General features: G+C 44.1%; 1 protein-coding gene across 1 annotated transcript in view; it reads right to left on the bottom strand.

The window, feature by feature from the left end:
* Nucleotides 1-23,715, bottom strand: part of LOC149205664 (inner membrane protein PPF-1, chloroplastic-like) — a 335,124-nt gene extending 311,409 nt beyond the window's left edge. The window contains exon 1 of the mRNA XM_089395137.1: nt 22,938-23,715. Within this exon, the coding sequence (XP_089251263.1) occupies nt 22,938-23,375 (438 nt within the window). The 5' untranslated portion in view covers nt 23,376-23,715. The remainder of the gene's footprint in view (nt 1-22,937) is intronic.
* Nucleotides 23,716-24,412: the final 697 nt, after the last annotated feature.

Here is a 24,412-nt window from a genome sequence, read left to right as displayed (position 1 = left end):
CAACCCTAACCCCCTTATTTATGTAATAGGGTCGTGTCTTATTTTGTAATCGAGCCTAGCTCTATTGGAGGTTGCCCCCTCGAAGAGGCAAGTGAACATTGCTTTCCTTTCTGAATAATAAAATACATGCTGTTATTTCTCATTGTTCTGTGTTCTGGGTATATTTCTTCGCATATTTGGTATTCTCGTATCTTCTCGCAGGTCAAGAGCATAACATATGTAGTGGTGGCGGACACATTAAGCCAGAGGTTGGGAAAGTAAAGACGCGAAGGAAATATTCCAAGGGTTATGATTGTGAGGGGGGTTAAGGACATCAACCATATGCAATATGCAAAGGATACCTTACTATTGGGTGGAGCCTCGACAATCATTACAGAAAGATTCAAAACGGTACTAAGTGTGTTCTATCACGCCTCAGGAAATCTAACAAAGAATGAAAAGAGTCATGTTTATGGATGGAATGTCAGCGCAGCCAAACTAACCTGTATAGCAAGAACACTGGGATTTACCCTAGTTCACTCAAGGGAACCTATACAGTGAAGCAAGGGTACGATCAACTTTGCAGTACTCAGGTTACAACAGCTAAGTCTCTAGTTTGGAAAGTCTTTTGGAACAAGAATGATCTGCCTAAGGTAAACTTCTTTAGTTGGCTATTGCAGCACCAAAAAATTCTGACAGGTGAAAATTTAAAGAGGAGGTTTTCAAAGGCTACAGATTTGTTACCTGTGTAGAAATCAGGAAGAATCCCTCCAGCACATCTTTCTGCAATGCGATTAGGCCCGACAAGTCTAGCAAATAACGCATCACAATTTAGTTAGCACGACCCTGATTCTAGATGCAGTGGAAGACATCTTTGCAAAAAGATGGAACAGCTATCCAGGAAACTTGAGGAAAAACCATATCTCAAGAGAATTTGGCTATCGTTACCAAAATATCTCCTATGGAAGATATGGTTGGCTTGAAATGCAGGGGCCTTCAACTAGAAAGACTCCCCCGAAAAGGTGGTAGCATAGGAGATAGGGCTGCTTCGTGAAACCTTGCAGGCACAGACATGGAACCAAAAAGCAGATGAAGGATTAAGGGACAAAGAATGTAACTAGGTAAGCACCTTTTTCCAAAAAAGAACGTTGTATTCTAACATATGTATGGCTCAACATGCGAGTTGGCTTCTGCGCATAAGGAAGGAAAACCTGAACAGCTGGATAAAAGAGCATCAATCCCAGTGTCTTTTTTTCAATGAGGCCTCGCAGGGGAACTCGGGGGATGCAGGTGCAGGGGGAGTCATATGGGATCCCAGAGGAAATCGAATATGAAGTTTTGCCCTTGGCCTAGGAAAGAGAACAAATAACAACACGGAGGCCATTGCATTAGGAATCGGGTTGCAATTCTAGCGCAATTAACCAAAGGTCTAGCGGTGGTAATAGGGGACTCAAAAAATTTAATTGATAGACTCAACACAAGCAAGCAGTTTGTAAATGAAAAGCTTGAGTTTCAAATTCAGAAAGCGCTAAACATAGGCAAGGGTTTCAGAAGTATAACCTTTTTGCATGTTCTTTGTAATATTCCAAATAGAAATTTTACAGAGATAATTAAAGACATGCATAGAAATAACAACACAATAAATTTCACCAAATGCCCATGAACAGAAAAATGCTCTAGAACACCCAAAATGGCCAATTTTATTATAACTAAACTGTTGGAGTACAATAAAATTGGAAGGAGTGCAGCTGGGCTTGCTCAAGGCAAGCTACAAGCCCCAGGTGATCAATCTCCCAATGCCCAACTACTACAATAGTTTATCCCTCCAGAAATCTGCACTAGCCCAGTTTTTCTGCATTGTTGGCTGACTTGGCACCCTGATTTGGCCCCTCAAAACTGCCCAGAAAATTTTGTAAATTTGGGGATGTGATCCTTGTCAAAAACCCAGAAAAACTCAGAAAGGGTTTTCTCTAGTTTTGACCCTCCAAATTCGACCCCAAATAGCTTGGCCCTCCTCAAATACCAGAATGCTTCACCTGTAGCAGAAAATGATGAATTGTTGCTCCAAAATGCTAGCAATCTCCCCACAATCTCCCTCCAAATGAAATCCTAGCAGCTCAACCCCTAAATCCTCCAACCGACACTCCACACAACAATCACCCAAGAGAATTGCGTAGGCCTATGAGAGATGACGCAGTAGCAAGCTTCAACAATTCGTACAGCAGTGAGGGACTCCCTTTTGCCTCCCAAAATCTCCCTCCTTTGGCTGGAATATGATCAAGAACACCCCTGCAGCAATAGAGACCCCAACTTCTGGCACCAATCCTCCCAATGATTGTGTGGCCTCTCCCTCTGTGTCCCAGTTAAACTAGAATGGCGTAGTGCTGTGTGATGCCTCTCTCCCAGCCTCCAAATAAGATAGAAATCCTTCCTAGGGTGGCACTCAAGGTCCACCGAAGAGAAGGTTGAGCTTCACTCCTTGGGAAGCTCTTGTGCTAAGCAGCACTTGTAACTCAGCTGAACAGCTAGAGTAACAATGGATAATCAAATGTCAAAAAGCCTCTAAAATGAGAGCCTCACCTCCAATTTATAGTTAGCCATCCCTCATGCTCCTTGTGGGCTCCACCCATCAAATTCCCTCTCTCACCTAATTTGAATTCCTCCAAGTTGTGCATATTCCCTTAGAGTGGCCCCCACTCTCCACTTCCCATTGAATTGCTTGGCTTTTCTAATGTTTGGGGTGGTACCTTTATAAATTTTCCTTTTTCACCCACTTTTCCTAAATTTATATGCCAAATATTTATTAACTGCCAAAAATTGCAAAATTGAGAATTCCCTTAGCAAAATTATTAATTGGGGACATTACAGTCCTCCCCACCAAAAATTGCTTGTCCTCAAGCAATGCCTAAACAAGCACCCCCTCTATCAGCGTACCCAAATGGCTACTGCAAACGATACCAAGGTCCCAAATGTGCCACTAAGTCATCCTTGTCCCCAACACTATCCTGTCATGAAGGAGTCCCTCGATACTAGGACCCCAAGCCATCCTGGTCAATGTGAAGCACCCGTTGCTCCACTCACTGTCCAACCTGGTATAGGCACCTGAAGCCCTCTGCATACCATCAGTAAAGAAAGCAACACGATCATATAAAGCCATGTCTGTCTCCCTGTGCAGATGCTCTGTTGAGTCATCCATCTCATGTACTCGAAGGGTGGGCACCCGAAGATACAATCCAACTCCTGTGGAAATAAATCCTTGCCTGCATGAGCTTCCCTTGAACTCCCCCTGTTGGTCATCCCTCCATGTTGGTGAAGTCCCCCATGCCAATAAAGAATCACTAAAATCCAATGGAAGGTCAAAATGATCTCCCCCTGTCAAACCCAGCTCACCCCTAAAGGTAGTTGAATCGTCAAGTACTGTGATGCCAGGGTCCCAAGCCCATCGCAAGAAGAAATTGTCCTGTAGACCCTGCGACACTCTAGTCATGACTAACTGTCTAACATGCTCATACCAGAGCCTCATCTCCTGCAACTCTCGACCATAATATATGTGATGATCGAGGCTATGCCCAACTTGCCAAGGGGACTCAGCAATGCCCGCGCCTATCACTCCATGGTTGACCCCAATCCTGAACAACCACCTACCTCGCCATATGATGAAGACCTCGGTGATCCCCCATGTGTTAACCTGATAATGAACCAGATCACTGGCTATCCCAACCGTACTCACTAAGTAATGGAGTGTCCCCCACATCAACTGGATCCCTGGTTCCCATAACCATACTAGAGGTCCACAACTCCCACACCTCATGGGTTGCGTTGCGTAGCACTACGACCTGCTAGAGCCCATCTGGTCCTCATCTCTAACCCCTATATGTATACCATAGGTGGACCCCAAGTATCATGAATCTGTCCCAAGCATGCCAATCTGCCCTGCTCCTACCAGACCATGCAGTGAAATCCGCTATCCCAACTCCTGATGATACACTTGGACACTGCTCGAAGTTTGGGTACCCTCCTGTAGACGAAGTCTACCATCCACTGTCCCTCAGGCTTTTGTAATGCCTCAGACTGTCTCGTTAGAAGCGCATCATAGTATCATACAACTCCCTCACAATCGACTCCCCAAGTGTGAGCTCAGAGATGAATGGTATACCACCCCTGTAGAAGATCACCTCATCTCCTATCCTGTGGCTGCCAACTCGTGTACGACCCTGCTCCTCCATTGGGGAATTTGTATCGTGCCCTTGATGCACTGAATCCCATAGAGTCGTCTCAAGCAAGTCTCCCAGGTCCTGTTATCCACAATGTAGGCCTCGATAGGACACAACAAGGCTCTCCTCAACTACCTGCGATGCCAATGAGTGAGAGATGCGTGGGTTCTGATGGGTATGATCAGGAACCCGTGTGTACACTCTCGGCCCGTCCCGTGACCGATCCGCTCTCCCAATCTGGGTATGTCCATCCCAATGGCATGCCTGACATCCTCGTCAAGAAATCTCCCTGCTAGTATCACTCCCTTAGTCTGCAGTGCAGCCCCGCACACTATTGCATATAACCAGGTATCCTCGTGTCCCCTGGCATACAACTGCACCCAGTCGCACATCTCTATGCACCACCGAACCTTGCTACATGTTGTTGCATCATCTCAGATCAACTGGTATCCCTCCTGTATCGATGTGTCTGTCACTCTATGAGGTAATGTACTGTGATGCGAACCACTCCTTCGACAACCTGGTGCGACACTACACACCACTATGCACCACCACGCACCTTCGTGCTCCACTGCGTATCGTTGTGAACCACTGCATGTCCCTATACACCCCTAGGTGCCATGGTCTAAATCTATGTTTGTAAGTATCAGCAAGCATCCTGTCAGTACCACCATATCTACCCTCTCATCTCCATACTCTTGGATGAGTGTACCTCCCCTCCTAATCCTCCCTGAGAGATCTGACAGGCAAATCTCCCTATGTGCCTGTGGTGGTGTCACTAGGGTGTTGCTCCTCGGTGACCACAGTGCCCCATATATCCATGGGAAATCCTCCTCTCCATACGAGGAACTATCCAGTGGCCTGCTGATGCCACCTCCTCTGACAACCTCCTGTCAGGGTACACTAATCATCCAATGACCCCACGCACAGCCAACATGCCAAGATGACTCACAGAGTCTGTCAGCTCCCCTGTCAGCCCAACCTATCACTGGTGTTGTCTAGAACTCTGATGGGAATATGAAAATGGGGGTGAGTCCGATCATCGAATCCACCATCCTGCTAGTACCATGACTAACCCAATCCATGAAGTGATGGGGAGTCCCACCTGGATCCCAACGATGATCTAGCCCTCGAGCCCCTCTGGCAAACCATAGCCCCTGCCGAACTATGCTCCCGACCATGGATGTATGCAAGAACCTAGCCAACTCCACCAAGTACCAACTCAATACTTCTTGCCACCCAACCCCATGAGAGGGATCAAATGTAAGAACCCACGAGTATGTAACAAATCCATCATGCGAGTGTTGTGCCCTACGTAACTCATGTTGCCTCGTCTCACTGGCCCGGTCAACATATAAAATCTGTCTAGGTAACTCAAGCAATGTTGCAGGAAACATCCCCCCCCGGATCTAATGCCCGAAGCGCGTCCCATATAGATTCGTACAACAAGCGTCCCAGGAAGCACGACTCCAAAATTCGGAAACGTGGTTCCGCTTGTTTTGGACACTTCCTGAAAATTCCGGAAGTGTCCCTCCGAAGCGCGCTTCGTATGGCGCTTCGGCCGTACGAAGCGCAGCGCTTCGGAGGGCGAAGCATACGGTTCCGTACACTCTTAAAGTAAAAGTGACATTCTCCTTTATTTTCATTTTCATCCTTTTACTTAAATTTTTAACATTACCATGAAATGACTCAGGATGTTTGAGAGTGGTTCCAGCCTCATTGGACTTCATATGGAGAAAATAGAATTTCATATCCTATTCAAAATTCAGCAGACTTAACAGTTTTTAGGAATTCAGGATCAATGGGATTGTGGCATTTCATTAGATTATATCAAGTATGAAAGTATGTGATTAGCATTTAATCAAGAGCACCAAGCCCTATATGTACCCTAGTGTTGGTGGTGTTAATTATTGAACTCCTTTGTCATGCCCTTGGCAAAAAATCACCTTTCAATCAAGTCAAAATCATCGATCAAGCATGTTAAGCTTTTTCTACCATATTTTAAGTCTTGAATTAGGTAGTTTGATCAAAATTGGGCAATGTTGACTAATATCCCTAGACAATTGAGGTAGAGGCAAAGGCTAGACAAGAGGAGAAGAATCTAGATTCTAGATGGTTGATGCATCTAAATGGTTGAAGCTCGAATAATTAATCATTAATGTAAAATGGATGCTATATCTATCTTGATTTATGCAAAAATATGCATGTTTTCATGTCTTCTACAACTAATTTGGTATTTGGGATGTTTGTTTTGAGTATAAATGCAAAAAAATATAAAATATATATATATATAGCAAATGCTTCCGCAGACGCTTCGCTTCCTAGATTTTTGGAAAATGACGCTTCCACGTCCCTGCTTCCAAAAAACGTCCCCGTTTCGTCCCCGCTTCATGCAACATTGAACTCAAGCACTCTCCCTCCAATGTGCATTGGCAACCTGATATTGTTGCAGGCCCCATCTACATAAGTCTAAAGAGAGTTATTGACTGGAAGTACTGTAGCTTTGTTGGTCGCTTGCCCATCTATCTACTCTCCATCGATGGCAGGTGCAAAAGATGACTACCCATCCTCCTCTACCATGGGCTGAACTGGAGTCTCAAGTTGTCCCTCCACAAGTAGCTCATCGAGCATAACATCCTCATCTAGCTCACGCTCCTCAAGGTGCTCTCCATGCTGCTGTGGGTAGCTGTCATCTGAGAACTTTGTCACGGCTCTGGGTACCTCTGTGCGCACCTCACTAATGGATATATCTCCTAGCACCTCCCTAATCTGTTGTAGGTTGCCATCACCTGAAAATTCAGACACAGTCCTGGACACCTCATCAATGGATACCTCAACAACGGATGGCACCTCATCAACGACAAACACCACATCATCAGATGGCTCTATGGGTGTATGCTCCACTCTCTCCATCAAGGTGTCAACTGGTGCTATCAAAGAGGTCTCCAACAATGGTGACTCATGTGCCACACTAGGTATATCGATGTGCCCCTCACCATCCTGCGTGTCCTCCTGCTCAACCTCCTCCTCGAGCTTCTGACATCTAAAGCTCGGTCTCCACCAACAGAAACACCCCTTGGTCTCACCCTCTATCTGCCCGTGTCTATAGGATGATCTCGTCCTTGACACATGCTTCCGCTCTTGCTCATTCAGAAAATGAGGCATGGTAGGACAACCAAATTGGCCATATGTATGGGTGTTGTACTGTTGGGTTATGCGTGCATGCACATGGCTTCTATTGATTTCTTTAGCATCGGATGTGTTGTTGCCTCGAGATTTTCCAAAGAGGCTAAGACACATGCATTCTCCAATACCCAGAAATCGTTTGGGAAAATTCCACCTTTTTAAATGGTTCCCTAAGTCTAAACTTAGGAAATTTGGTTAATTAAAGGGTATTAATTGAATCAGGTGTGAATCTTCTAGAAGAAGACAAGGATCAACTCCCAGTTAATCTTAGCCCTTGATTATGTTTTAATCTTGGCCGTTGGAGCTCCAACGAGAGATTATAAGGAGTTTGATGGGCACTTGGTGAACACATCGAATGTGAGATCAGAGATCGAATTTCTCAAGAGTAGCAACGTTGAGTTGTCGGAGTGAGATCGAGTGATCTTCTTGCAGTGAAGGGTAGGGATAGTAGTCCGAAGGAGAATTTTCCAAATCCAAAGAGTGCAAAGCAGAGAGGGATAGAGCAGTTTAGTAAGGCAGCGCAGAGCTTCAGAGGGAGTTCGAAATCCAACTGGGAGAGTTGAGATCCAGTGTCAGAAGTCAGGGTGTGAGACCGAAGGGTCAAAATTCCAGACAACATGAGGTTAAAAAAGGAGGTGATGCAAAGCCCAACCAGTGTGACACAGAAGCTACACAGAGGCAACGTGAGGCCAGCCAGCCAACCCCTGATCAGTGTCGGATCTCCCGAATTAGTGTGAGATTTTTCTCACTAACTCTTTGCCAGCATTTCTCTATATCGAATAGCCAGTTTGGGCATCCAACGATTTGTACTCAGATTTACTACTGCATAATAATTAAAACCCTCAGTTGTTGCACCAGTTTTCCCACATTGGGTTTTTCCAGGGACATTGTCCAAAAACAACTGTGTTGATGTGTGTGTTTATTTCTCTCCAGTGCAGTATTTAGTTTCCGCAGTATTTTATTTTGTGTAGGCTACAGTGTATGTATTTCAGTATTTGCCGTAGAAAACTGCAAGTAACTTGTTCAGGTAATTTAAGAAGTAGGTGAAATATTATCAATTTGCTGCAGTAGGAATAGGGTAAACAATTTTTCACATGGTATCAGAGCACAGATCGTTAGCAGAAGAGCTCAATTGCAGAAAGGAAGAAGGAGGTTCAAATTCTTGCCTTGGCAGCAATTTGAAAACCCAGAGGCAGCGCAGTCCTTAGGCCAAGGAGGTCGAAGTTTTGAGGGAAGATCAATTTCTCTGAGTGAGTCGACAGAGAAATTTGATTTCCAGATCGAAGCTTTCCAAAGGCAGAAAGGATCAGCATATTTTCCTTGCAAAGCAGATCTTCAGCTAGGATGCAAATATTTTGCAGTAGTTGCTGGCATAATAGCGTCAGAGGGAAAGAATAACACATACTGAGGGAATTTCTTCCTCGGAGGACTTCCAGCCAAGAAGTCTAAATTTTTCTAGCAGAGCAGAAACAATTGTGTGCGAGATTTGAGTGCGAATAGTTGAGCAGCAGCTGCATAGAGAAGAAGAGGGAGCAGTTCGACTTTTTTCAGGAGAGATGGCATCAGTTGGGTTGAAAGATCAAGATCAGCTGGACGGAGCCTCCAACTATGTGATCTGGAAGACTAGGATCTCCTGCCTTCTAGATGAGCATGATCTCAAGATGTATGTCAATAGTGTGGAAGTTGAACATGCTGATGCAGATCCGCTCAAGAAGTACAAGGCTGAGATGGCGAAGACTAAGAGGATGATTCTCGACGTGGTTCGAGATCATGTAGTATCCCATATAGTCGGCAAGGATATTGCCCGGCAGATGTGGGAAGCCTTAGCTACGCTATATGAAGGATCTTTCGAGCAGCGGAAGATGTACTTAGAGGAGAAGTTGAGATGCGCGAGGATGCAAAAAGGGGAGTGTGTGGACCCCTTCCTTACAAGGCTTCAAGATGCACGGGTCCAGTTGGCTTCAGTAGGATCAGCACCCTAGCCCTCAGAGTTTGTACGATTAGCGCTGAATAGCGTTTCTAAAGAATGGCAAGTTTTGTCCAGAAGAAAAACTCCCTGATTGGGAGCGTGTATGGGTTGATCTACAGTAAGAGGAGATGAGGCGTGATCTAGTGAAGGCCACAATCAATGGCATTATCAGCAGTGTGACGAAGCAAGTGAAGGAAGAGGAGGACGTGGCCCTTGCATCAAAGGGGCAACAAGAGCAGCACAGAAGAAAGAAGGATATTTCGAAGATCAAGTGCTTCAGGTGTGGCGAGCTGGGCCACTACAGCACTCATTGTCCTCTCAGAAAGAAGGACAAGGAGGAGAAGCAGGATCAGCAAGCTACATCTGTCGAGATCAACAAGTTGTCCTTCAGACTGGAGGAAGAGTTTGCCATGATTGTCAAGATGCCTCCAGGGGTGAGGTGGGGTGATCTGGAGCTATAGCCCCAGAGACCTACAGGATGGGAAGGATTCTTGAGGAGGTCCACCTCATGAATCAATGCCTTGCTACGGGAGCCCAAGACATGCAGTAGCAGGATGGATACGTGGCAGTTGGTGCAGTCAGGTGCCAGAGTGACAGATGCAATAGCTAACAGTAAGTCAAAGACTGCGCAACGCAGAGCAGAGTTGGCAACAGTGCAGTTGGCACAATGCCGAGTCAACAACAGTGTAGAGGCTTCAGTGACAGTGCGGAGGCTAGCAACAGTCAGAACTCGGACGACGGATGCATCATACTGCCACAGTTGGTTCAGTATTTTGGATGTTTTTCTGTTGTAGATGTTGCAGTTGCAGTAACAGCAGATGGGATGGGTTGCAGTGCAGATGCACTGTTGACAGTAGTTCAGCAGGGCCAACAGCGGCATAGATGCAGCTGATATCAAAGTTGCGCAGTAGTTGGTGAACAGTAGAGCCAGACATCAACAGTGCAGCAGGAGATGGTGCAAAGATAGAGTGATGCTTCAATGGGTTGCAACACTAGAGCACATTCCTCGCTAAGAGGGAGTGTTGATTTATGTAGAATTGAATGTGCTCTTGCCTCAAGATTTTCCAGAGAGGCCAAGACACATGCATTCTCCAATACCCAAAAATCATTTGGGAAAATTCCACCTAAAGATGATTTAATTAAAATAATTAACTTTTTTAAATGGTTCCCTAAGTCTAAACTTAGGAAATATGGTTAATTAAAGGGTATTAATTAAATCATGTGTGAATCTTCTAAAAGAAGACGAGGATCAACTCCCAATTAATTTTAGCCCTTGATTATGTTTTAATCTTGATCGTTGGAGCTCCAACGAGAGATTATAAGGAGTTCGATGGGCACTTGGAGAACACATCGAATGTGAGATCAAAGATCAAATTTCTCAAGAGTAGCAATGTTGAGTTGCCGGAATGAGATATAGTGATCTTCTTGAAGTGAGGGGCAGCGATAGCAGTCCGAAGGAGAGTTTTCCAGATCCGGAGAGTGCAAAGCAAAGAGAGCATAGAGCAGTTTAGTGAGGCGGCGCAGTGCCATGCAGAGGCAGCGCAAAGTTTCAGAGGGAGTTTGAAATCTAGCTAGGAGAGTCAAGATCCAGTGCCAGAAGCCAGGGTGTGAGCCCGGAGGGCCAGAAGGTCAAATTTCCATACATCAAGAGGTCAGTAGAGGAGGTGACGCAGAGCCCAGCCAGTGTGACGTAGATCTACATAGGCTTGACGTAGATCTGCGTAAGATTGACGCAAAAGCTGCACAGAGACAGCGTGGGGCCGGCCAGGCAGCCCCTGATTAGTGTCGGATCTCCCGAATCAATGTGAGATTTTTCTCACTAACTCTTTGCCAACATTTCTCTATATCGGATAGCCAGTTTAGGCATCCAACGATTTGTACTTAGATTTACTACTGCATAATAATTAAAACCCTCAGTTGTTGCACCGATTTTCCAACATTGGGTTTTTCCAAGGACATTGTCCAAAAACAACTGTGTTGATGTGTGTGTTTATTTCTCTCCATTGCAGTATTTAGTTTCCATAGTATTTTATTTGGTGAAGGCTGCAATGTATGTATTTCAGTATTTGCCGTAGAAAACTGCAAGTAACTTGTTCAAGTAATTTAACAAGTAGGTGAAATATTATCAGTTTGTTGCAGTAGGAATCAGGTAACCGATTTTTCACAGCTTCTCCGTTGGGTATGACTCAACATCCCCACCATTTGTTGCATCCTCTCTAGGATCTGTTGCTTTTGCCTCCTCAATGGTTGGTTCAACCTCATCAACTCCTCCATGATCCCCTATGTACTCTTCCCTCTCTGTGTCATTGGAGTGCCCATAAATTCAGCAGTCACTATGCATGCATGGCCAAAACATCCATGATTTTGCTAGCTCCCCCATAGTTGGCCAAGATCATGCTCTGATACCACTGTAATATTCCAAATGGAAATTTTACAGAGATAATCAAAGACATGCATAGAAATAACAACACAATAAATTTTAGCAAACACCCATGAACAGAAAAATGCTCCGGAACACCCAAAATGGCCAATTTTATTATAAATAAATTGTTGGAGTACAATAAAATTGGAAAGAGTGCACTTGGGCTTGCTCAAGGCAAGACATGCCCCATGTGATCAATCGCCCAATGCCCAAGTGCTGCAATATTTTGTCCCTCCAGAAATCTGCGCTGGCTCAATTTTTTTGCACTGCTGGCTGACTTGGCACCCTGATTTGGCCCCTCAAAACTACCCAGAAAATTTTGTAAATTTGGGGATGTGATCCTTGTCAAAAACCCAGAAAAACCCAAAAAGGGTTTTCTCTGGTTTTGACCCTCCAAATTTGACCCCAAATAGCTTGGCCCTCCTCAAATACCAGAACGCTTCACCTGTAGCAGAAAATGATGAATTGCTGCTCCAAAATGCTAGCAATCTCCCCACAATATCCCTCTAAATGAAATCCTAGCAACTTAGCCCCTAAATCCTCCACCCGACACTCCACACAACAATCACCCAAGAGAACTGTGCAGGCCTGTGAGGGATGAGGCATTGGCAAACTTCAGCAATTCATACAGCAGTGAGGGACTCCCTTTTGCCTCCCAAAATCTCCCTCCTTCAGCTGGAATATGATCAAGAACACCCATGCAGCAATAGAGACCCCAACTTCCAGCACCAATCCTCCCAATCACTGTGTGGCCTCTCCCTCTGCGTCCCAGTTAAACCAAAATGGCGTAGTGTTGTGTGATGCCTCTCTCCCTGCCTCCAAATAAGATAGAAATCCTTCCTAGGGTGGCACTCAAGGTCCACCGAAGAGAAGGTTGAGCTTCACTCCTTGGGAAGCACTTGTGCTAAGCAACACTTGTAACTCAGCTGAACAGCGAGAATCACAATGGATAATCAAATGTCAAAAAGCTCCTAAAATGATAGTCTCACCTCCAATTTATAGTTAGCCATCCCTCATGCTCCTTGTGGGATCCACCCATCAAATTCCCTCTCTCACCCAATTCTAATTCCTCCAAGTGTGCATATTCCCTTGAAGTGGCCCCCACTCTCCACTTCCCATCGAATTTCTTGGCTTTTCTAATGTTTGGGGGTGGCACCTTTCTAAATTTTCCTTTTTCACCCATTTTTCCTAAGTTTATATGCCAAATATTTATTAAGTGCCAAAAATTGCAAAATTGAGAATTCCCTTAGCAAAATTATTAATTGAAGACATTACATTCTTCGAAATCTTCATGACGAGGCGGATATCTGTGCAAAACATGCTACAAGTCTTCTCACAGGACAGCTCTTTGTCTCCATGGGCAGAGTTGTTCCTCCCTTGGTGACAGACGTGGAATCGAACTGAACTGGAGTCTGGATGTAGAAGCTATGACAGGGCTATGAATCAAAGCGATGTTGGAAGTCTTACTGAAGGTTAGAGAGGCAGACCAAAATGAGAATGGAATCGACATGGTTTTGTTGAAAACACCCTCTCTCCTCTGTTAGTTGTTCTATGATCTGATACAGTCTTGAATATTTTGCTCTGAAAAGTCTGATATCTCCTTATTTTCGTTGATGTTTGGGTTTGTCAAGGATAGGCTCCATTGCTATCAGAATTGGTCTGTTGTAAACTTCCTCTGGAGTAGACACTTTTTGCGTCTAATTCCTCTTTTATTAATAAAAGTTCACCATTCTTGTTAAAAAAAAACTCAGCAGACTTTTGGGATAATGCCTGAAATGGACACCGGCCATTAAGAAATAATATGATTTGGAACTCTATTAGAGAAAGGATGCTCCAACTTAGTTGGCACAGAGTCAGATTATTTGCTTCAATCCAACTTTAAATGCACCAAAATCAATCACTTGGAAGAAAATAGAAAACTAGCTTATCCCACCTTCAACAAGAAGAAAAAGCCAACATTCAAACAGAGGTTGATGCCAAAAAGTTCCTAGCAGAAACTACAAAAGTAAAGCTCTATTGGAAACACAAAGGTAAAGGGACTTGCTTTGTAAAAGATGGATATACTACGTAAAGTAGTTCCCATTCACCTACTTTTGTGGCCATTCATTGGAGTGTAATAAAATAGTTTATCTTATCTATCTTATCTTGGCCTCCTAGAAGAAATAAACCTTTAAAATACCCAATGGGGAAGCACATATGGAACCCTTCAGCATGGACAATGGTCACGACTTTCTTATGGCTGGCAACCAAAGGGAAGATTCATTCCCAAGTTGCCTAAAGGAAAAGAGGTGCACTTGGTCCATCAAGATGCAGTGGATGTTTTAAGGAAGAAAAGGTGTAATCACTTCCTTTTGCATTGTGAAGTAGCCCAACAAGTACTGAATATGAGAAGTCTTTAGTTGGCAGCCAAAAGTCTCATCCCTCAATGGAAGAAACCTTCAGGAAATGACCAAGGCACATTGGATATCTGAACTTCTCAAACTGGTATGCACCCTCTTCCCAGGCTTCATCGTGTGGCTTTTGTGGAAAGCAAAATACTGGTCATCAGATCGAATCTGGAAGAAAGCAAAAAGTGTAGTAATGGAAACAGTAAAAGTTAAATGTGAGGACGGATGCCAAAAACAACAATCTGCCATTGGAAGAGATTGATATCCTCAAATCCTTTAATCTCCATCCGGCTAATGTTAACGTTAAAGAACAGGAAACAAGCAACACTAAACCTTGCCACCAGCTATTGAGCCTCCCACTCTCCACATGGATAGATTAAGATTAACTTCGATGGAGCCTCTAGAGGCAGCCCAGGCCTAGTAGGTGCAGGTACATTTTCAGAAAATGAGATGGATGTATTGTATGAATCACCATTGAGTTCCTTGATGTCAAAAACAAATAATCATGTATAAATGGCAGCATCAATCCAAGGCATTAAAGAATCCTTGAAACAGAGTTTCAAAAAATTATCTTTGAGGGGATTCCATATTGATTATAGACCATCTAAACAGACAAAACCTTACCACTTCTTGGGAAACAGTCAGCCAAACTATATGAGTCAATTCAGCTTTAGAGAACTTTAAGGATGACAAGCTTGTCTGCATAAGGATATTGGCTAACCAGCTCATGGACTGGTTAGTGAACGAGGCCAATTTTCAGCAAAACCAACCACATAATGTTGTTTAAAGACTCCCACCACCATCCACAGAAAAAGATTATTGGAAGACTTTGTTGGATACATTCCTCCCCACTAAAATTCTGGGTGCACCAACTCCGCCCATCTCACCCCCCATCCCCTCACAGCAACATCTGCCAACCTATAATTTGTCTTCTTTTGAGCACTTACTCCCCACTCATGCCTCATAATTGATCTTCTCTCCCAAACATTTTCCTACGTGAAGAGATCTTAAGGGGGCATTCTCCTGCAGGTTGACTGTACAGGTATCTGCCACCCCTCCCCTACACCAACGGAAATCGAATGTCTCTTCCCCTTCATAAACATTAGTGAAGCTATAGTCCACCACCTTCCACATTGCATCCTCTTAGCAACTTGAAAAGGAACCTGCAAATAGAGGAAGAGGTTGCTCGTGTACCAGAGTGCAGATTGTAGAGGCTTCTGTTAGGGTCCCACCCTAACCCCCTTATTTATGTCATGGGATCACGTCATAGTCAAGAGTCAATAAAGCCCATATTAATATTTGTAAGTGGTTAACCCGCAATTAATGACGGGACCACAGTTAGTTGCAAATGGGCCGTAGTATTAGATAGATGGCATTAATAAAACCCACGGTATTGGCCCGTGGTATTGCATGTATGAGTCATATATAAAGGATAGAGACTCCCTGCGAGGAGTATCGTGTCTTGTTTTTGTAATCGAGCTCTGCTCTATTGGAGGTTGCCCCCTCAAAGAGGCCTGTGAACATTTCTCTCTGAATAATAAAATCATTGCTATTCTGTGTTCTGGGTATCTTTTCTTAGCATATTCTGTGTTCTGGGTATCTTTTCTTCGCATATTCTGTGTTTGGGTATTACTTTGCAGGTTAAGAGCATAACAAGTGGTATCAGAGCACTTTCCAGGGCTCGATGGGATCTCCAATTTTTAGCAAAAAAAAATTTGGCTAGAGACGTGTTCCGGCGTCTTTAAACCACGGGATCTGTCGTTAAGCGCATAAACCTGCGGATTTGGGGAGGCATGCACGCAGGAAATACAAGAGGTGGTCACGTCTGTTGGACTCCCTTGTAACTCCTGTGGGTACCCCTTCGAGTAGTAGCGCATTAGACAGAACCGTGCACGGACTGTCTTCCACGTACCCTCTGGGTATATAGGAAGCCCCCCTAGCTCCCTTGAAACCTCGCCATAGATAAACCTTCGGCCGTCTTGTGGCTACAGTACACCGAGAACAGCACTCGGAGAGATTACTCGCCCGTACGATAGGGTAGTCGGGTTGTACGGCTAAGGGTACGGTCGATCCTCCTTAGTTAGAGCCCTGAAACATTGGGCCGAGTACTACTGTCAGACCCTTATGTATATTGCGATCTGTAGCACCTGACACTCCTCAAGACCATAGTTCCCTTTCTATCGGGGGATCACACATCATCTATTCCAGATCAGCAAGTGCAGCAGCAGCAGACATCAGTCCCGTAGCTCCATCAGATCAGCAGCAGCAGTTGTTCCACCATTCAGATCTCTCAGATCCACCAAATCGGAGTAGTTGTGAAGGGTTCCTGTACCTGGATATAATTTTCGCAGGACTTTTGGCGGCATTGACATTTTGAGGATTTGGCGACTGCAGTATTGATCAGGAAGGAGTAAAACTCCGTTAGGAGTTTTCCAAAAAAAAAAAGTCTGAGATCTTCCGAAGCGCTTATTTGTGATCTAGCCCATCAGCATCAGGACGACGAGCTGAGCACGGTGGTACCATTCAATTTATTAGAAAAAAAAAAAAAAAAAATTGGCGGTCCCAATTTTTCATCAAGTTGGTGTATGGTAGAAACTAGAGCTCAAGCAATGGCCAATGAAAGGCTAGACAAACTTGAAACAGATATGAACGAGCTCAAAACTACGCTTAACGGACTAACTAGCCTGGTACGGCAAGCACTCGATAAGGGCAAGGAGCTAGCTCTCGAGGAACCGTATAATGACCATCAACACCATGAGGGTGAGTCTAGCCACTCTCCTCACCTCTGGCACACCCATTCACCACCCAGTCAGCGACCTCCCAAGTTGGATATGTGGAAATTTGACGGTTCTCACCCGTCCGCATGGCTAGCACAAATGGACCAGTATTTCAAATTGAATCGTCTCCAAGATGATTGGACTAAGCTTGGAGTGGGGACCATGTACTTGGACAATGAACGATGGCAATGGGCGGAATGGCATCAACGTCGCCATGGACCTTTTTCGAGTTGGGCCCAATTTGCCAACGCTCTTCGAGATCGCTTTGAACAGGGAGACTCCTTTTTGGGCCGTCTCACTAAGCTCCGACAGACGGGTACAGTGGATGAATATATAACTGCTTTTGAAGCCTTAGCCTTCCGCACTCAGCATCTCTCAGATGAGTTCTACACGGAATGTTTTATCAATGGTCTTAAAGAAGCCATCAAAGCTCAAGTTCTACTCCACCACCCTCCCACATGGACGGAGGCTTGCCAGGTAGCCCGTAAGGTGGAACGTGCCATAACAGCCCAATACAGCCGCCCCAATTTCCCCACTAAAGGTCGTCCCCCAAAAGCTCACAACACAACTCAGACACTTAAGGTCCAAAAGGTGTCACCTCAGGAAATGGTCGAAAGAAGGAAGCAAGGACTATGTTACTACTATGATGAAAAATATTCCCCTGGTCATAAATGCAAGGAGCCCAAGTTTTTTCAAATAGATGCCACTGACTACAGCTCCACCGAGGAAGATCCACCTCTTGAGGAACCGGAGGCGATCGAAGAAGACAACCAAAAGGAGATTGTATCTGACGAACCAGTTATTTTGCTCAATGCGTTGGCAGGAATCTCTTCCCCTCAAACTCTCAAAATCAGGGGTTTTCTTAAACATCGCCCAGTAATAGTCTTGATTGATAGTGGCAGTACCCATAATTTCATCCATCAAAAAATCGCCGAAGCAGCGCATTGTTTTGTACGGGCAGTTTCTAACTTCCAAGTCCAAATTGCAGATGGGGGCACAATGAAATGTGAAGGCCGCTGTGAAAATGTCAAACTTCAAATGGGGGATTATCAGTTGAAAACCCACATGTTTTCCATACACATGGGGGGATGCAACATTGTCCTAGGCGCTGAATGGCTCCGCACCCTTGGGCCAATCACAATGGATTTCCAGGAGTTATATATGAGTTTTAAGCAGAACAACTCCACACATACCCTCCGTGGCCTCCAGGCGGGAGCCCCCTCTGTCATCAGCTCGCATCGGATGGAAAAATTGTTAAAAAAGGGCCATCATGGAGTGGTAGCTCAATTTAATGCCATCCAGGTAGTCGAAACCAGGTCTCTGCCAATTCATCCTGAGATGCAGCAGATTTTAAATAACCATCGGACGGTCTTTGACAAGCCTCATGAGCTTCCACCCTCGCGAGGGGAACATGATCATAGCATCACCTTGGTTCCAGGGGCCCAACCCCCAAATGTGCGGCCATACAGATATCCGTTCACTCAAAAGAATGAAATAGAAAAAATCATCAAGGAATTGTTGGAAGCAGGTGTCATTAGTCCTTATTCATCCCCAGTGGTCATGGTCCTCAAGAAAGATGGGGAGTGGCAGATGTGTCCCGACTTCAGGGCCCTCAACAAGTTGACCATCAAAGATAAATTTCCCATTCCGGTGGTTGACGATTTGTTGGACAAACTCAATGGGGCTCAATTCTTCACTAAGTTGGATCTTCGCTCGGGCTACCAGCAAATTCGCATGAAGGAAGTCGACATTCCCAAGACGGCTTTCAGAACTCATGAAGGCCATTATGAGTTCCTGGTCATGCCATTTGGTCTCTGTAATGCCCCTTCTACTTTTCAGAGTCTTATGAATCACATCCTCAAACCATATCTCAGAAAATTTGTCCTTGTCTTCTTCGATGACATTCTCATCTATAGTGGCACTTGGGCGGCACATCTTCAGCATGTCGATCTACTCTTGCAACTGCTCCGCAAGCACAAATTATTTGTCAAGATGTCTAAGTGTTCGTTTGGCATGGAAGAAGTTGAGTATTTGGGCCACATTGTGGGGCGTGAAGGTGTCAAGGTGGACCCCAAAAAGATCCAGGCAATGCAAGAATGGCCTCAACCTAAGACTTTGAAGAGCTTGAGAGGATTTTTGGGTCTCACAGGCTATTATCGTAAATTTGTCCGCAACTATGGCCGCATAGCGAAGCCCCTCACTCAACTCCTAAAGAAAAATTCCTTCTTCTGGACCGAGGAAGCACAACAGGCATTTACCGCTCTCAAAAACGCCATGTGTACCACTCCAGTCTTAGCACTACCTGACTTCACCAAATCCATTGTCATTGAATGTGATGCTTCGGGTACAGGTATTGGGGCGGTCTTAATGCAAGAAGGGCGACCATTGGCCTTCACAAGCCAACAACTCAGTGGGAGGAATCTGGGCCAATCTACCTACGAAAAGGAGATGATGGCCATCTTACATGCAGTCGAGACCTGGCGACCTTACTTATTGGGGCGACGTTTCCAAATCCGCACAGATCATCACAGTCTTAAATATTTTTTGGAGCAACGCCTATCCTCCCCACAACAAAATAAATGGTTATCCAAAATGTTGGGATATGATTATGAGATCATTTACAAGAAAGGGAAAGACAACAGTGTAGCAAATGCATTATCGCGCCAATTTGAGGAGGAAAGTACTCTGCTCGCAATTTCCCTTCCCATTCCAGACTGGATTGAAGAAGCTCGCAGGGAATGGTTTTCACACACAGGGCTCTCCCAACTCATTTCTCAATTGCAGGTAGATCCTAATTCCAGCAAGGGCTACTCGTGGCAGAATGATATTCTTCGCTACAAGGACAGAGTCGTAATATCACCGACATCTACCCTCAAAAGTCGCATATTGGCAGAATTGCACTCATCTCCCATTGCAGGACATTCGGGCTTTCAGAAGACGTATGCTCGCACCAGAAGATCATTCTTTTGGACAGGCATGAAAAAGGATGTCCTTACTTTCGTAGCCGAATGTGATGTCTGTCAACGCCACAAAGGGGAAACCGTCAACACACCAGGCACCTTACAACCATTGCCCATTCCGGCCTCAATTTGGACGGAGGTTTCTATGGAATTCATTACAGGTCTTCCAAAGTCAGGGAACAAGTCAGTCATCATGGTGGTTGTGGACCGACTGTCGAAGTATGCTCATTTCTGCGCCCTACCCCACCCGTTTACACCAACCTTGGTTGCTCAAACTTTCATGGATCAGATCTTCAAATTACATGGCATGCCCACTTCTATAGTGTCCGACCGCGACCCGATCTTCACTAGCAATTTTTGGCAGGAACTCTTCAAAATACAAGGCACTCAACTCAAACTCAGTACTTCATATCATCCGCAAACAGATGGTCAAACCGAAGCCGTCAACAAATGTCTAGAAACCTACCTTAGGTGTTTCACTTCTGAAAAGCAACACCTTTGGGCACAGTGGTTACCTCTGGCTGAATGGTGGTATAACACCAACTATCATGCCACCACCAAAATGACTCCCTATGAAGCAGTCTATGGTCAACTTCCGCCTTCCCCTACTTCTTATCTCAAGGGATGCTCCAAAGTACAAGCAGTGGATCAACTCCTACAACACCGCGCAACCATGCTCGCCCATCTTCACGAGAATCTTCATCAAGCTCAGAACCGCATGAAGCAACAGGCCGACCAACATCGCTCAGAGCGCCAATTTCAAGAAGGGGATCAGGTCTTTTTAAGGCTGCAACCATATAAGCAAACATCACTCAAAGATAAGGGTTGTCAAAAGCTCGCTCCAAAATTCTATGGACCATACCAAGTACTTCAGCGCATTGGAGAAGTGGCTTACAAGCTGGCTTTGCCCCCTACGGCAAAAATCCATCCAGTTTTCCATGTATCGTGCCTCAAGAAAGTGATTGGGAACAATTGCCGAGTTCAAACCAGTCTACCTGAATTAGACGAAGAAGGGTCAATCTGGCTTCAACCCGAACAGGTTCTAGACACACGAGACAAGCACCTACGCTGCCGCATGATTAAAGAGGTCCTCGTCAAATGGAAAGACACCTCTCCGGAAGATGCAACTTGGGAACCAGCCACTATTCTTCAGCAGTTTCCGCAGCTTCAGCCTTGAGGACAAGGCTAGTCTTAAGGGGGAGGGCATGTTAGGGTCCCACCCTAACCCCCTTATTTATGTCATGGGATCACGTCATAGTCAAGAGTCAATAAAGCCCATATTAATATTTGTAAGTGGTTAACCCGCAATTAATGACGGGACCACAGTTAGTTGCAAATGGGCGGTAGTATTAGATAGATGGCCCGTGGTATTGCATGTATGAGTCATATATAAAGGATAGAGACTCCTTGCGAGGAGTATCGTGTCTTGTTTTTGTAATCGAGCTCTGCTCTATTGGAGGTTGCCCCCTCGAAGAGGCCTATGAACATTTCTCTCTGAATAATAAAATCATTGCTATTCTGTGTTCTGGGTATCTTTTCTTCGCATATTCTGTGTTCTGGGTATCTTTTCTTCGCATATTCTGTGTTTGGGTGTTACTTTGCAGGTTAAGAGCATAACAGCTTCTCACTCAGAAGCAACAGCAAGACCAGAAAATCCTTTCAATACCCGGGAGTGGAATGAAAGGTTCATGAAGCAGTCACAGGAATAGTGTGAATGGTTCGTGGAACAGCTATGGAACAAACACCAGCACTTCTGCAAGACAATGCTGTGTCCAAGCCTCAAAAAGTGAATCCTCAACTCTGTGAGACAATTGGGAAACATTCCGAGGGAGAGAGAACTTCAGGCTCAGAGTCAGATTAGTTTTGAGTAAGATGGTTCTGAGTTTGCAGAACCATCTGCCTATAGCAGTCAGACGCTTACATACCAATCACTGATGGCAGAATGATGAGACCCTCAAGCAGAATGATAGGAGACCCTAATTGATGACGTCTAGAGCCACCAGCCATGCACGCTGATTGAGGAAGAGCAACTGGTAACACAGCAGCAAGAACCCCAGAATGGCAAAAGATTTCTCAAGGCAACTGGTCTTCTCTCCTCTTCGGTGTACTGTTTCAGTTTCTTCTCCAAAAATTTTGTAATGAAGCTGTTTTTGTGGTTTTCTGAATGATAGTCTGGGTGTATAGCATAGGCAGTTTATTTACAGAAAATATGTATCTTTTTGTATCTCTGAACTACTGTACACATGCAGAATGCACACTGACTTAATATGTACTGGAACTCCTGATAAATATATTAAAAAGCTTTGCAAGTCCCTGTTTCGATGTCATAGCACTCTCCCTCGCTCCAGTACTAACATCATTGGCAGTTCAGTGTCATGCCTTGTGAGCCATCCTTGGCTTGTGGTTGTTATCTACGCGATGTTACAGCCTATTTCCACAGTGACATATAGCTATGTCGCTATGCATTGCTAGAGTTGGTTAGCCGCACCACAATAAGGCTCTCATTTTGATCTACATCTCATGTTCCACATTAATAATACTCTTCATTTCCTCCTTTCTTATTTAAAAAAGGAAACCAGTATACCTGTACATGAACGTGACCCTGTTTTACCAATCTGGTCCAATCAAGTGGCCGCCACTCCATAAAACTGGGAAAGTCGGTCATTGATGCCATTAGTCATCCTAGCATTTTGAGCATTTCTATACAGTCTACGGTTTTAAAAGTCGTGTCAGGAGCCGTGCACAGCCCATGTATCTCCAAATAGGTTATCTTGAATACTTTCTTATAGGTTAAATTAGAGTAGCACCCTGTGAACCTTTTCAAGACGATTGTAGGTAGGAAAAGGCCAGATTTTGAGTCTATTTTAGTTCGAATTGTGTTTGACAAAAGCCTGTGTGAGATGGGCGGTGACTTGGATAAATGTTAACATTAGTTATTTAACAAAGTACTTGGAATTTGCACTGCAGAAAGCCACAAGCCTTTTCTATATTGAACATTAGAGAGCCGAAAAAAAAATCAATGAATTAAAGGGAATTGAAGTACCTTTAGGATAAGTTCCAGTGCATCCGTGAGCCCTCCAAGCCAGCCTCCGTCCTGTTTCTCAACTGTTGTCTCAGTACCGGTGGCGGTGGCGGCATTTGTAGCGACAGAAGCTGCATCAGCGATCGTGTAAAGCAAGCCTTCCACCCTGCTCACAACTCCATTCACCGCGGTGGGGGCCTGGGACACCAACTCAGCAAATGAATCCATATCCTCCGGGCCAGGAAACTGCTGCAGACTCGACCTCGCGACCTTCGCTTTCGCGGCCTCTCTTCTTAAGGGATTCCAGCTGTATTTACGTACAAAGAGATGTTTGCTACTGTATGAATGGGATTGGAATAGCGGGGGGAGAATCCATTGCCTGGAAATGGAAAGCCCGGCATCACTGAGCAGGAGAGGAGAAAGAGGACCAGGGTGTGAAGAGAGAGCTGTACTCATCATCGATTACAACTCCCCCCTTCACTCCGATTCAAGGACCACTCTAGTCCAAGACCTTTTCTTGGGGCTCAATATGTCTCGTTCCAGGATTCAAATGTATGTGTAGAGCGGCTGATTCAGTAAATTCAAATGTGTGTGTAGAGTGGCTGATTCAGTAAATTTGGTCTCTCGGAAGTCTAGGAGACAATGAAATTCAGATGAAAATGCTGGTCACGTGCTGGTTTGTCCGTTCGTGGCTGCCAATGAGACCTGGGCTTTGTCGTCAGAAGATAATCATTAATCAACATGCACTGGATGTATGGCTGTGTGTTATAAAATAAAGATATCGTATTTAACATTTGTATGGATAACCATTTCATAAGTTGCTAGCCATGACATCTCCAAAAACGAAAGCCCAGCAAAGGAAATCGGCTAAATACTCATTAAGCCAAGGGTCGCATTACCCTTGGATTAATTTGAAATATACGATTAAAGAAAATCCAGTTACATAATATTTTTTAAAAGGTAAAAACTATTGAGTTTTACATATAAAGGAATGTAATTTTTTTCGAGCGTCTTTAAATTATCTTACTTTTAAAAAGTTCAGCTTTTGTTTACAAGAATTTGATGTATTTCATATTTATTTTCTCTCTTAAAAAAATTTTAGTTAATTAAATTTTTATTTTAAATCTCTTTTTTGTTTGATTTTTTATATTTCTTATTTTTAATATATTTTAAGTTAAATGAATATATAATGTGACATATTTTATAATTTAGTATGGAAAATGTTGCAATGGCTTCTCCAATAAAATATATGGGGTTGATTTAATAAGAAGCCAATGAAATATTATAAAAGATTAGATAAAAGTAATAATAATATATGGGGTTGATTTAATTTTATTTATTATATTGTAATTTTATAATCATAAAATTAAAAATATTTTTTTGAAAAAACCATAAGATATATATTATATTAAAATAAATTTAAATAACAATTCATATTTGTAATTATAATATTTAATTTTTAAATTTAAGTTTAATTAATAAATATATAGTTATAT

This window comes from Pinus tabuliformis, chromosome 1_2 (genome assembly GCF_031772625.1).
Source record: "Pinus tabuliformis cultivar Carrire ecotype Pingquan chromosome 1_2, CPIR1, whole genome shotgun sequence".
NCBI lineage: Eukaryota > Viridiplantae > Streptophyta > Pinopsida > Pinales > Pinaceae > Pinus > Pinus tabuliformis.
The sequence above is the reverse complement of the archived record's forward strand: the minus strand, read 5'-3'. Positions and strand labels throughout refer to the sequence as shown.